Source organism: Mixophyes fleayi, chromosome 5, assembly GCF_038048845.1.
Source record: "Mixophyes fleayi isolate aMixFle1 chromosome 5, aMixFle1.hap1, whole genome shotgun sequence".
Lineage (NCBI taxonomy): Eukaryota > Metazoa > Chordata > Amphibia > Anura > Limnodynastidae > Mixophyes > Mixophyes fleayi.
In genome coordinates, this window is record NC_134406.1 from 78,969,650 (window position 1) to 78,983,600 (window position 13,951).

At 35.4% G+C, this 13,951-nt stretch overlaps 1 protein-coding gene across 1 annotated transcript in view; it reads right to left on the reverse strand.

Annotated features, from left to right (window-relative positions):
• Positions 1-13,951, reverse strand: part of CPNE4 (copine 4) — a 339,071-nt gene that overhangs the window by 48,892 nt on the left and 276,228 nt on the right. Inside the window, exon 8 of the mRNA XM_075212441.1 lies at positions 3,128-3,226. Within this exon, the coding sequence (XP_075068542.1) occupies positions 3,128-3,226 (99 nt within the window). The remainder of the gene's footprint in view (positions 1-3,127; positions 3,227-13,951) is intronic.

Consider the following 13,951-nt stretch of genomic DNA (forward strand, 5'->3'; position numbering starts at 1 on the left):
TTTTGCAGACCTATTATGTTTTATTAATACTCTATTAATCATGGTTAGATTATTTTATTTTGTCCCTAATTTAGCAATCATTACATATATTAACAATGTTAAACTAAAATTTGATGACAATAGTAAAATAAAAGGAAATAGTTTAGTCATGATAAACTGAACAATGGGTTATAAAGCTGAATCATTCACATTTAATTGTATTCTCACCTATGCTAACCACTTACAATCACCACCATCCAGGCCATAACTAGAGTTGTGTGAGAGGGGCAACCGCCCAGGGAGCAAAGCTGAAGGGGGGCGCAAGGAAATTAAAATTTTAAGTTGATTTGGTAACAGTTTTCGTTCTTGACCCAGGTAGTAAAATATGTAGTTAAAACTCTGCATATATCACTGGTAACATTGCTTCATACTCCTTCAGTGTTTCTGATGACTACTGATGTTTTGTGGTACAACAAGCACTTACTATTCTTTAACATTTGAGAAATTCATGTGACAAATAGTTTTTGCTACGAATTTTAAATGTTGTTTTTGTGTGTGGTTTAAAGTATGTTGTACTTTTTTTTTATCAATCATCTACTGCTTCTCTGAATGCCAGTTTTACAGTGTGCAGAGATAGAACAACCTCTACTGAATCAGATCAGAATGTTCACAGCAGCAAAAAGCATTTGAGTAGATAAAAATGCTGGTCCTGTGGGAGGAAATGACCTGTCCACTTTTGTGTTTATATTAGAGAAGACTGGACTGCATGCGACAATGGCAGTGAGGAAGGGAATGAATGTAAGCATGAAGAAATAGAATGGGCATTATGTTTGTTTCCCAACCATTACAGAGTAGTGATGCTAGACACCTGTAATATGGAGGCAAGAAGATTGTGGTGTCAAACACACATCTAAATGAAAGACAGTTTAATACATTCCCACTACCGTGGAGATTACATACTGAAGATAAATTAAAACAAATCTGCATTTCATGCTGGAAAAAATATTTTCTAACAATGTTAAAAAAATATACTGATCAATGTTTACTTTCAAAATGAACAAAATATGTAAATATATACTTTCAGGTGCTTATTATATGTATTAATATGCTTATCATATGCATATAATCCCACTCTTTGATCCAGCAGGTTTGTTTTATTATATATATAATTATATATATCATTGTATTATTATATTTTAATACTGCTTGGTATATTTGCTATATGTGATTATCCATTTACTTTCATATGTTTGTTTTACCATTATGTACTGACACATGATACATTACATATATTACATTCAAAATTTAATTATCAGTAATTAAGAATCTAAAACATGTAAAATAGTTGCTCCCTGCTCCCTGGGTCCTTCAGGATATGACGTTATTTACATTTTATCTTACTTTTGACCACGAAAGGCCACCATTATGTCTTGAACACTACCCTCAGACTGTTGCAGCCAACGGCTACCGAGATAAACTTTTAGAACAGATGGATAGGGGTTTCACCTATAGCAGCCTTCTTTCTCGTAGAACTAGTAGCGCTCACAGATGCCCCCAGGACTTGTCTCTAGTAAAGGTTTATCTGTGGTGATCGTAGCGCAGAGGTGGAAGATAAACCAAAATACAGAAGTCAATATCAGGAACAGTCCAAAGGTTGTGGGTTAGTAGCAAATAGGCAGAGGTCAGGGGCAATCAGAGTTCAAGCAGCATCCAGAAACAAGCCAAGGGTCACAACAGGAATCAATAGAAATAGAGCAGAGCATCCACAGGACTGGATCTGGTCAGCAATGTGAAGCACACAGGACGCTATAACCAGCACAGAGGCTAACCCCTTCCTGCCTTAAATAGTAATATGGCCCAATGAGAATATGAGGGAAGCAGCCATGTAATCAGCCACAGGAGGCTGAACGATTAATGCAGTGTACCCTTGTGCACGTGCCCGGCTGTCAAATTTGAGGGGACGCAAAGTGATAGAGTGTCCCGTCTGTTGCCCTGGCGACAGCCAGGATGAGGAAAGGCGAAGTGACATCCCGGCTGTCAGGGCAACACAGACAACAAGCTCGATGTTGTATCACTGAAGGTTATCTTGATTTCTGCTTTCTGTTTGGACCTTTAAATAGCCACATATTGTTAGACACATTGCTCTAGTGATGTCATTTGTTTCTGTGTGTATAAGAAAACTTTCATAGATTCTTCTCTACTTAACTCCTGTTAGAAGTGATAGTTTGCACAATACTGGATGGGACCTAGTGGGATTTATTCTATTTGCTCTTTATTACTTGTTGGCCAGCACTCCTAGACCAATATCATAACACAGACTTGGGTCCAACCCATTTAGTTGGACATTTATAGTATCAGTATGATCATACCTCCTAGCTTTTGAAGTTGGTGAATTGCGACAAATGTACGCGTACACTAGAAGGGGGCATGGTCATGAGTCAACAGTGAGTGACCAGCAATTCACACACATTGCACTGACCCAGTACCCTTTCCTTTCCTAAAGGCACCCTAGAATGCTGTTCGCACCTTTGACAGGTGTGCGTGGCACCCGTTCCGCTGTACTATGAGCAGCAGTCAATGGGACAAACCTTCCAACTTTCAGTCCCACAGGACAGCGGGACAGTACCCTCACATCGGGAATGTCATGCCTAAGCCAGGACAGTTGAGAGGTATGGTATGATGTCATAATTCTCTGAGTACTATATATATTTTTTTTAATTGGCAAATCTCTGGCTTTTTTAAATGACCGCCAGTACCTTTCTGATGATTTACAACCATTTTGAAAGATCATAAAGAGTTCAACATTTCAAGGATATTTTAAAGGTTAGGCTCTTAAGATGGTCTGACTGGTTTCCATCATTTACTTTTTTGCCCCAGCCTGTTCTAATTTACAATAAATAATTATTCCATTATTTAGCCTGCGCTGAATATATTCCTTGCACCCCAGTAGCTGTGTTGAGAGATGTAATGTTATTTGATTACTGTATTGTACTGTTATACCCTGTACTGTCTTGTTGTGTGCCTTCTGTACAGTGCTGCAGACCTCATGTGGCACCCTATAAATAAAGGTTAATAATAATAATAAAAATAATAATAATAACAAGATTTCCATTAAAATTTAATTTTATTTATAAAATGTTGGGTTTACCTGTCTTCCTTCCATTGCTCCTCTCATTTCTTTGAACGTTGAACTGAATTCTCCAATGAAGTCATGTTTTCCATTAGAGTCCCAGTCCCACACAATACACTGAGAAAAAGAAGAAACAAACATTAATAACGGAATGTTGCACAAGCATGAGATAAAATATACTATATATATATATATATATATATATATATATATATATATATATATATGAATGTGTCTGCTACCTATGTGCAATGTTTTATTTCAGCATATAACATACACCTAAATAATTTTTATAATACTAATCACGGGTAGGGAGTGAAATATAGTAATGATTACTTAATAGTTTAGCCCTCACAAAACTCTGTGATGGGAGTGAAAGGCAAATGCTGTGTTGTTAATTGATTGGTGACAGCATTTTCCACAGTTGGATTGTGTCATGAAGTAGCTTGATTCCTAAACTGTGTCTTTTGACATGTAGTTATATTGAATGGGTAAATATTCCCTGTATGCTATGCAGACATTCTTCATTACTCAGTAAATCAATCCATTCAAGATTCAACCAGCCTGCTGCTAAACCAGTGAAGACATGAAAACACATTATTCTGCACATCAGGTTGTATTCAAGTTTACTTAAGTGGGTGCTGAGTTCAAAATTACAATTTATTTTACTTCTACGCATAGTTATTAAACACTGCAAACTTTGGAATAACAAGAGATTGGAAAGAACATATTATATCGACTTTGTAAGACTTGGTGAGAAAAACACGAGATACGAGAACAATTGAGGAAGTATCATGGTTAAATCTCCATAAATATGACAATAACCTTAATATATAGCATAAATAGAGCTTTAAAAATCCAAAAAATATAAGAATATAGCATCAAATGCTTTAATTTATTTCTAGATGACTAAACCAGTAGAAAATTACATTATTTTAAACATAACATTCCAGAATCTAAATGTTAGATCTAATGCTTTATATCTCCTATATAAGAACTATTCACATATATCATTAAACGCTAACATTAGTAAATGACCTAACTCATACTCTCTGCATTGTGTATAATCAGGGATAACTATTCACCTCTGTTTTTATACTGAATCGTACAGTATAATTTGCTTTATTTTAGATTATTGTTTTACTTTGTTTACTCATTTAATTTTTCTACACTTATGAATATTCTATTGACAATTTGTTTTAATGTGAAATCCTTTAAAGTACAAAAATGCTTAGCAGCTGAAATTTTTTTCTCATTAAACATTACCCCCAGAGCATAATTTTAGGCATTGTACTCCTTGGGGCAGTTGTGTGGTTTTGTCATATAATAGGGCTATGTCCGGCTAACACCAGAAGAGACAAATAGATTGGGGTTCGTCATGATATTTATTCATGTTCTCTCTACTTTGTATGTTTATCAGTCTTGTTTCTGAGCTTTAACCATTTGTATTGGTATCTACCTAGCTGGGTTGGGTACGTTATTCTGACATATGTATTACCGACAACGAGTATATAGACAAACAAATTCTGATTACTACAACAGCGACACTGATTAAATGCAGACTTACATTAAAATGGACAAAGGACATTTCCGACGACCCTCCATCCAGACTGCTAGAAATTGAGAAGATACTGCATGCCGGCACTTCAGTTGTACGTTAGAAACAGAGCGGCATAGAGATTTCTGTATTTAAAGCGGAAATGGCAGGATCCAATGCCCAACCGTAACCCTAACCCTTAGATTAAATTGTAGAGTTACTGGATCCTGCCATTGCCACTTTAAATTCAGAAATCTCCATGTCGCTCTGTTTAGTGTTGTACAACTGAAATGCCAGCACGCAGTATCTTCACAATTTCAAGCAGTCTGGATGGAGGGTCACCAGAAATGTCCTTTGTCTGTTTTAATGCAAGTGTGCATTTAATCAATGTTGCTGTTCTAGTAATTGGAATTTGTTTGTCTATATACTTGTCAGTAATACACATGTCGGAATAACGAGTACCACTGGCCTAGCTTACACTACTTATATGTATATGACTATACAATTTTCCAAAAGTTTTGTTTATGTGTCTTTCATACCTAAGGATTTTCCCATACCTAAGCTGTTTTCCCATTTCTGATGTTTCCTGGATGTATGCTTCCTATTAAAAAGCTAATTTAATGACACAAAGTAGTGAAAGGGATATACACTTTCTCTTACACATAACAGTATTTTAGAGCAGCAACTGCAGCACTGTCATATGACATAACAGATAAAGAAAAATCAAACCTGTTAAATGCTATTACGGGAGCTGATTGCTGTCCATGCAAGCCAATAAACAAGAGCGATATATTCTCTTGGGCGCTGGTTTGATATTAGAAAAAATATTATATTATATAAATAATAGCAACCAGAGTAAGAGCAGCTATCCTCAGAGGTTTGTGGTACCTCACATATTGTAAAATAGAAAAATAACAAAGGAATATGAGGACTATCATTTTCTCACTAAAGTGTCAAAGTACACTATGATTAGATTTGTTGTGCTTGATGTTCCGTTGATTTTCTAGTAAGCAGGTCTTTAATTTTTTAGTGGTTCGTCTGATACACTGAAAACCACAAGGGCATTGTAGCAAATATATAATATATTTTGTATTACACTTAATCAAAGACTGTATAGATAATTTTCTATTAGTGATAAAGGATTCAAAATGATCCGGACATTTAATATAACAGGTTATATATTTTCTAACTCCACATTTGTAACAGCCTGTAGTTCTCATTTCTATATCAATGGATCACCAAAACTTACATTATTGTGTATAGCACTTATTTTATCATACAGCTACTTTAGTTTTGACCGGTAATGTTAACTACAAACTCATGGCACGGCGATGGGGACCATGTTCGCCAACCTCTATATGGGTCATCTGGAACAGGACTTTAAATTTGCTGTGAACCTGCTCCTCAATGCCAGACACATAGACGATTTGTGTTTTGTGTGGAAGTGTGATTCTAAATTGGTTACTCATCTTCTTACATATCTTTTTTTTTTTAATAGATATTTTATTAGATTTTTCAGATAAATAACAAAGTGAAGGAAATGGATAAAACAAGTGAATCAAAAGATAATATACTATCCGAGAAACATAATCAGCATATTATTAACGAAATGCAAAGTCGGGGAGAAATGAGTAAGGAGAGAGGAGAAAGGAAATAATAGAGACAGGAGGGAAAGGGAAGTCACTAGCCAGAGAAGTGAGAAGAGAAGAGCAGAGAAGTAGAGAAGATGAAGATATAAGACAATACTAAAATTGGTAATTAGGGCTCCAAGGACTCAAAAAGCAAGAGGGGGAGAAGCTCCGTGATATTCAGTCCAACTCCAGACCTTATTAAATTGGATGTGGGTGTGGTGAAGAATGCTAGTAATATATTCCATATGATAGACTTGCCAAATGCGGTTAATAACGTATGGCAGCAGTGGTGGGCTTGGATTTCTCCAAAATAGGGCAATTTGGCATCTAACGGCACTAAGAATATGTGTAATGAGTTTCTGTTTTTTTTTTATATCTTAGGAATTGAGCAAGAGAGCAATGAGTAAGACAGAGATGGAGGGAGAGAAATCTGAGTGATATTGAAAATCAAGCGGTTCCCAGAAGAAAAGTAGTTTTGGACAAGTCCAACCATATGTGAGACAGGGTACCCTCATGACCACATTGACACCAGCACAACGGAAATGAGCCTGGATATATCACATGAAGGCGGTGTGGGACCAAGTACCAGCGGTAGGAAATCTTGCGACAATATTCCCTTATTTTAACACACATAGAGGTCTTAGAAAGGTTCAGGTGCATCTTATCCCACTCCTCAGGGGTAAGCAACTCCCCCATATCCTCCTCCCATTTGAGTTCATGGAGGTCCTTAGGTAGGTATTTGTGTTTTACAATAAGGCTGTCGAATGTGGAGATAAGGCGCCTGGAAGAGGATCGAAGATCACAGAAAGGGACTAAGGGAGAAGTTAGATGAATATCAACGACTGTACGTCGGATAGTGTCATAGAAATGTCGTAGTTGTAGGTATCTTATTACATATCGTAACCACATAATAAAATAATTTTTACAGGATTATCAGATTCTTCTTCTATTCACTTTTTGGATGTTACACTCAAAATTATACATAATCATATACAAACTTATACTTATCAGAAGGAAGTTGACACTAAAAATTGTAAATATTTTCACAGTAATCGCCATAAAAATTGGCTTTGGAATATCTCTTCCGGCCAATTAAAAAGATTTTGAAAAGCTGTTCCACTGACACTAAATTTGTTAAACTAGCATCCAGTTTAGTTCATTCCTTTAAAGAAAATAATTATCCTGTGGGTCTTTTGAATAATTCTTTAAAACATGTCTCTCAACTTAATAGAAAGACTTTACTAAATCTCACAAATCCTATTAAGAAATACTCATTCTAAATTTAATAATCCCCCTCTCTTTATCTCAAGATTTAACAATTGTTCCTGCAAAATAAGGAAGATTAATAATTGTAATTATGATATCCTACCTCTGCACCCTGTATTAAAATCTGACTTAGGATGAATAGTAAAAGTGATTTTTAAAAAGCAAAAAATGTTGGTAATTTCCTAGCTCCTACCCACTTTAGGGAGAAAGGTGTTTCCCCTCAGGATATTAAAACTACTGATTGACTTGCAAAATCAATTAGAACTACAGGCTGTTACAAATGTGAGGGTAAAAATGTATTACCTGTGGATCATTTTGAATCCTTTATCACTAAGAGAAAATTCTATATACAGTTTTTGATTCATTGTAACACAAAATATAATATATATATATACAGTTAGAGGGGGCAAACAGATACAAATAATTGTGTCTTGTGTCTTGTAGAATCCTTTTGTATTCACCGAGTACAACCAGAGGGTCTGAATAAATGTCTAGACCTTGACTTTGGGTGAAATATTTTCACAGGATTATAGTTTATCTGAGATTGAGTGAGATGATTTTCTCTTTCTTGCATTTTTTTCATATGCTGGCCATGTAACCTACCATTACAGCTATATTATATTATATGATCAACATGTATAAGTGAATAATTGAGCTTTATTTCCAAACATAAGTTGACAGATAGTCATATTTGTAGCAAATATAAAACTGCCTAACATTTTAGGTTACTGTATGCGTAATCTATTCCAAATTGAATTTACACAATTACTAATTTATTTTAGAATGAATCAGATTTAGTTTTAATCTTTATATGTTTTTATATTCATTTATACGTTTTATTAATTATCATTATTCTTAATTATAATGTACTGATCATTCATAGTTTTATTAGAAAGGTGTACCTCGTTTTATTTAAATTGTATGTTATAGAATGTTTTGTTGCAGATCTCTTAGTGGATCTGCACTGCTACTATAAAAGTTTATTACACTGCAGCGCTTGTGATTACACATAGCTGCAGCGGATATAATGAATGTCTTGATCTTACAAATCTTTTACATAAATTCTTTGCTGTTGCAATTAAAATAGATACATTGCTGCAAATATAAATGTGTATGTCATAATTCCAAGTATAACATTAGTATAAATGAAAATAATTTCTATGTATTTTGAAAATGATGTCGCTTCTCCTTTCAATTTCTATTTTTTAACTAACCTGATAACCCTTCCTTGAGAGACACACAGGTGTTCTTATTGATTGAAACACTAGATTGTGTCCTAGGCACATAAATATCTGAGCTGTTCCAATCAAACTCTCCCTTCTGATGAAAGTGCTTACTGCACAGAAACGCGTCAAGGCAGCAGTGGCTTTCTTTAGGAACCACTATACTGATAGGTGCTCACAATGAAACTTAAGCACCTGTTTGGAGATTTTTTTTTTCTTGCCAAATAAAGATTTATACAAGGTCCATATAAGACAAGCAGAAAAGGAATGGAACTATTATAATCTTCTGTTTGACAGTAGCACTTGTGCTTTACAAGGCAGTGCCGGTCCTAATAAGTAACCACCATTCTATGCAGTGGCCACATTGAAATCTAAGTACCTGTCTGGAGATCATATTTATTCAAAATTCAGCCAGGATGTCCCAATTCTATATATGACAAACGCTAAAGTTCATGTTACAGCTCAAATCATCTGTCGGATAATAGTGTTTATATTTTACACAGTAGCGGTGGTGTTATATAGGAATTGCTATTTTAAGTGGTGCCTACACTGCAATGTAAGCACTAGTCTGGAGTTTGTATATTTCTAACAAATCAGGTGTGCAAAGGAACTTCATAAAGCTAATCATGTAAGTGCTTAAGCCATGGAATGGCTTAGTCTGTTTTACAGCTGTGTTTGTATCTACAGGACGGACAGAGCAAGCTTACATCTAAAATGGGCCATTAAGATTGGAGATGATCAGAGGGTGAGACTGCTTCATTTGTTCCCCTATATTATCAGAGCCATTTATTCGGTAATTTGGAGATGCTATTCACCTGATATCCATCTCAGCAATACCTTCTTCTGAGGATCCCGAATAGATAGTATGTGCTTGAGTCATTCAGGAGAGAAAAGCAAAAAAATGAGTAACTTTGCACCTTGGCAAATCCATGTTGCATTGGAGGGGGAGATAAACTAAAAAAGTGTGGACATATTTATAGTTGGGATAGGGCATGTCCTACATCAACTTTAAATTTCAGTGTAAAAATAAAACTGTCAAGTATTTGTGTGCTAGATGGCAAAAAAGCCAGTATTTTCTTTAAGTGCAAAATAATAAACTAATTTTCACCCCTTGCATTGTTACATGGTATGTCCTGGATAATATTTAATACTTTTTTAGCCTTGCTCTCCATAATGACCCTATATGAACCACAGAGTCTGCTCAATGAACATACTAAGTTCTCAGTTTGTAGATTATGTGTAGCACATTTTATAGAAATAGCTAATATTCTATGCCTGTTTTTTTCTGCACATATTATGTTAAATAGTTTTAACTGTACACAGTGTATTAAGAAAAATAAATGTGAATTGCTGATATTGAAAGTGAGATGCAACACAAGTTTTGTTTATTAGAGTCTTGATTTCTTAACACCAGGTTACAGAGCAGTTCTCATTAATTTCTTATGTGACAGATAAGTCCCATTTAAGTCACATTTCTCATGCACTCCTTTCTGGAAAAAAACATAAAATTCATAATTGCCCATGTAATACCAGTATTAAGCTGGGTGCACATTAATGCAATTATCGTGCAGATCACATAATTCATAGTTCAGATATTGCAAGAGTGTGTATGCTCCCACAATCATGTTTTATCGTACCAAAAGACATTTCATCTGTTGATTTGGTTTAATAGACTTCCTAAAATTCACGATCAATCGCCGGTCGAGCGATTCATTCATACACACTACACATGATTTACATTCAGATCTGTGCTCTTCATCTGGTCCTATAGTCGTTTAGAGAATGACAGCACAATATGCATTAATTCATTCATTCATTCATTCCTGTCACACTAATTAGCCGCCTTGTTATAGCTATCCACATGTCATAATGAATTTCGTTAGCTACCGTGACTCTGAATCAGGGGCGGGCTGGGCTGGGGAACAGGGGGGCATCTCATGACACGGCATCAATGACGCGGCCGCATCCCGTGTCATGTGATGCGGCCACCTGTGCGCACCCCGTCTGAAATCTGCCAGCCCGCGCTTGCTCTGAATATTCAGTCTCAGAACAAACGACTTATTCCATCCATTGCCCTCTCTACATTGAGTCACCAGTACATGTTCATTTCTGGCATATGCTGAAAAGACCATGGGGTAAATGTTTTACCTTTAAAGACATTGCTGTTTTCCCCTGCAAAGTCGCAGAATATCGACGACTTGCAAAATCTGCAGTTTAATACATTTACCCCCATGACTCTGTAAACTCTATGGAGATCGTGATCGTGAGTGCATACACATTACATGATCGAAAGGTGATTGGAACAAGATTATTAAACAATTCGACCAGCAAAATGAAACGACAATAGGCACTTTGGAACGACTGTCGTTCATCGTGCAAGTATACACACTAACGCGATACGTGGCCAGACAGGCGTTTATTGGGTGATTGGCTCGATAATTGGCTGAAAAACCTCCAGTGTGCACCTAGTATAATGCAGAAATTAGATAGTGGATAAAGATAAAAGATTCACATTTTAAAACTTCTGAGACATTTTAATTACGACCAATCAATAAAATTGTTTATTTAATGTGTTCCACAAAATATATCAGCCTAAGGTGAATAAAGCTAGTATCTAATTGGCTGCCATACAGCCTGTTCATGCTATTTGTACCATGTTATTAAAAAGGTAATCAACTCTAAAGCACCCTCCTTTTGCTAACATCATGTGCTCATTGAGGAGCTTGGTGACTGTCTCAGACTAAGAAATTAGGTTACACTCTCCTGAGAACAAGCAGAAACCAAATGTTTCCAAAAGAGTGAAACTTTTTTTATATTGACAGCCATATAAATGTGTCCCGCAAATTTATTTTGCAAAGAAATATTAAGGTATTGGAGAACCTGTTGGAAAAATGATTCAGCTTCATGTTACATAGGCACAAATCTATTAGTTAAAAAAAGTTGAGTGGATTTGCAGAATAAACTAGTAAAATAAAAATTTGAACTTTAGATCAATCATTAATTGGCTTCACTGCCAACAGCAAAGTATTGATGGAATTAAGTTATTACTACTGAAAAGCACTTTTAAAAGACCTGTTTTGAAATAATAGTTTTATACATTATAATTTCTGTGTTACATTTTCCTTTAAAATAACAAAGATAACTATGAATTTTATGACACATTTACACTGCAGAAGCTGAGTGAGGATGTATAATTTATATGCAATGAGAGAGCATGATAAACAGCACCAGTCATTTTTATGTCGAACAAGAATCCATCAACTTCAAGTAGACATCTCTCGAGTGCAGAAGGATGAAATCCGTGATCGTGAGTACAATAGGCACACGAATGGGTTTATCCCACAAAGCTGCCCTGACTAACTATTCTATTATGTGTCAATTAACAAGGTGTGGAAGGTGTAGCGTCTGTCTGTACAATATTTTATAAAATTGCTCACGCTCTCTAGAAAAGATAAACAAATAATAACAGAAAAATTATATTTAGCTTTTATATAATTATATAATTATGTTTAGGTTGTTTAAAACGTACAAATCATTCCCTTTTGATTTAATAGCGTTTAGTGGACATAAGATAATAGCTATTTTTAATCAGACCCATCTGCATAACCTCATACACCAGGATACATAGGATCAGCAATCCTCAAGGGATGACATTTTGTTTCGGTAAAACAAAAACAACAGGGAACATCTATATAAACTGACATCTTTCATCCATTATAACACCTCCAAGCTAACAGCCTGCTGTTCCTTTCTGGCATGTATTATTGATTATCAGCCTGGACCACAATCATTGCTCTTTCTGGGTAAGGGTGTGGTCTGGAGTTGGGACAAGTGTTCCTTTTTAACTCCTTATATACTAATGAAAGTATTCAAAATCAAACAGCTTCAAAATGTTATAATGAATAATAAAATCAATGGTGGTAGTCTAAAGCTGACCACACACACTGTGATTTCTGCAGTGATATCGAAATTCATGACTATAACAGCATGTGCGGCCCTAATAATAATAATAATAATAATAATAATAAAAATCTGATCGAAATTGTTCAGATCATTCTAGGACATTGTGGAGACACGTGTCCCCACGTGGGTACAAATCGCTCAGGCAAAGGGTTTGGTAAAATTATAAAAGTGCGGTTTATTTTCGCAAGTACACGGAACAACATAAAAATACTAGGAAGACAATAATTTTAGCAAAATACAGCCATATGATTACTAGCTAAGCCCTGGTTGGTAGTTGCCCTGGGCCTGATTCATTAAGGAAAGTAAAGCAAAAAAATTGAGTGACTTTGAATCTTGGCAAAACCATGTTGTTATGGAAGGGGTGGCAAATTTAAAATGTGAGGACAGATTTACAAGTAGGGTAGAGCATGTCCTAGATCAACATTAAATTTCAGTGTACAAATAAGCTATAAAGTATTTGTATGCTACATGAAAAAACAGACAGTATATATCTTATGTGCACAATAATAAACAAATTTGAACCCCTTGCAATGCAACATGGTTTTGTCCAGAAGAAAACTTAAAGAAAACTTACTCATTTTTTGCCTAACTTTCCTTAATGAATCAGGCCCATTGTGCGATATTTTAAAAAAACAGCACATAAATTGGGCATACGCACCTCCGTATTCAACAAGGAGCAGATTTAAAGATTCTATTGTTGTTGAATATGTTTTTAGTTGTGCTCTGCTCTAACAGACAATATATTGCAAGATACGTCCAAGACACATGTGGAATATAAAATCCCAAAAGAACGCACAGAAAAAAAACTATTAATGTCACCTGTTAATAATACAGTCAGTGTCACCACTTGTAAGAATTAAGTCTAATATTGCGTCTTTGCGAGTGGGCTTCCTCACCATTTGCTTGAGGGATGCTCCCTGCAAGGAATTCAGACTGTCCCTACTTCTAGTAAAACTTGCAAAAAAAACCCTCCCAGTTCACATCTGGTAGGTTAAAGTCTCCCATTATTATTAACTCTTTTTTTAACTACATTTTATTGATGTCCTGCAATAAGTTCCTGTCTAGTTCTTCTTCCTGACTTGGTAATCTATAGATCACTGAAGAATAGCCTTGTCCCCTGTTTCTATGGTCACCCAAAGAGCCTCAGATTTTTTTCTTCAATACTTTGTATTAAAGTAGTATTTATACTTTTATCATATACATTGCTACCCCTCCTCAGATT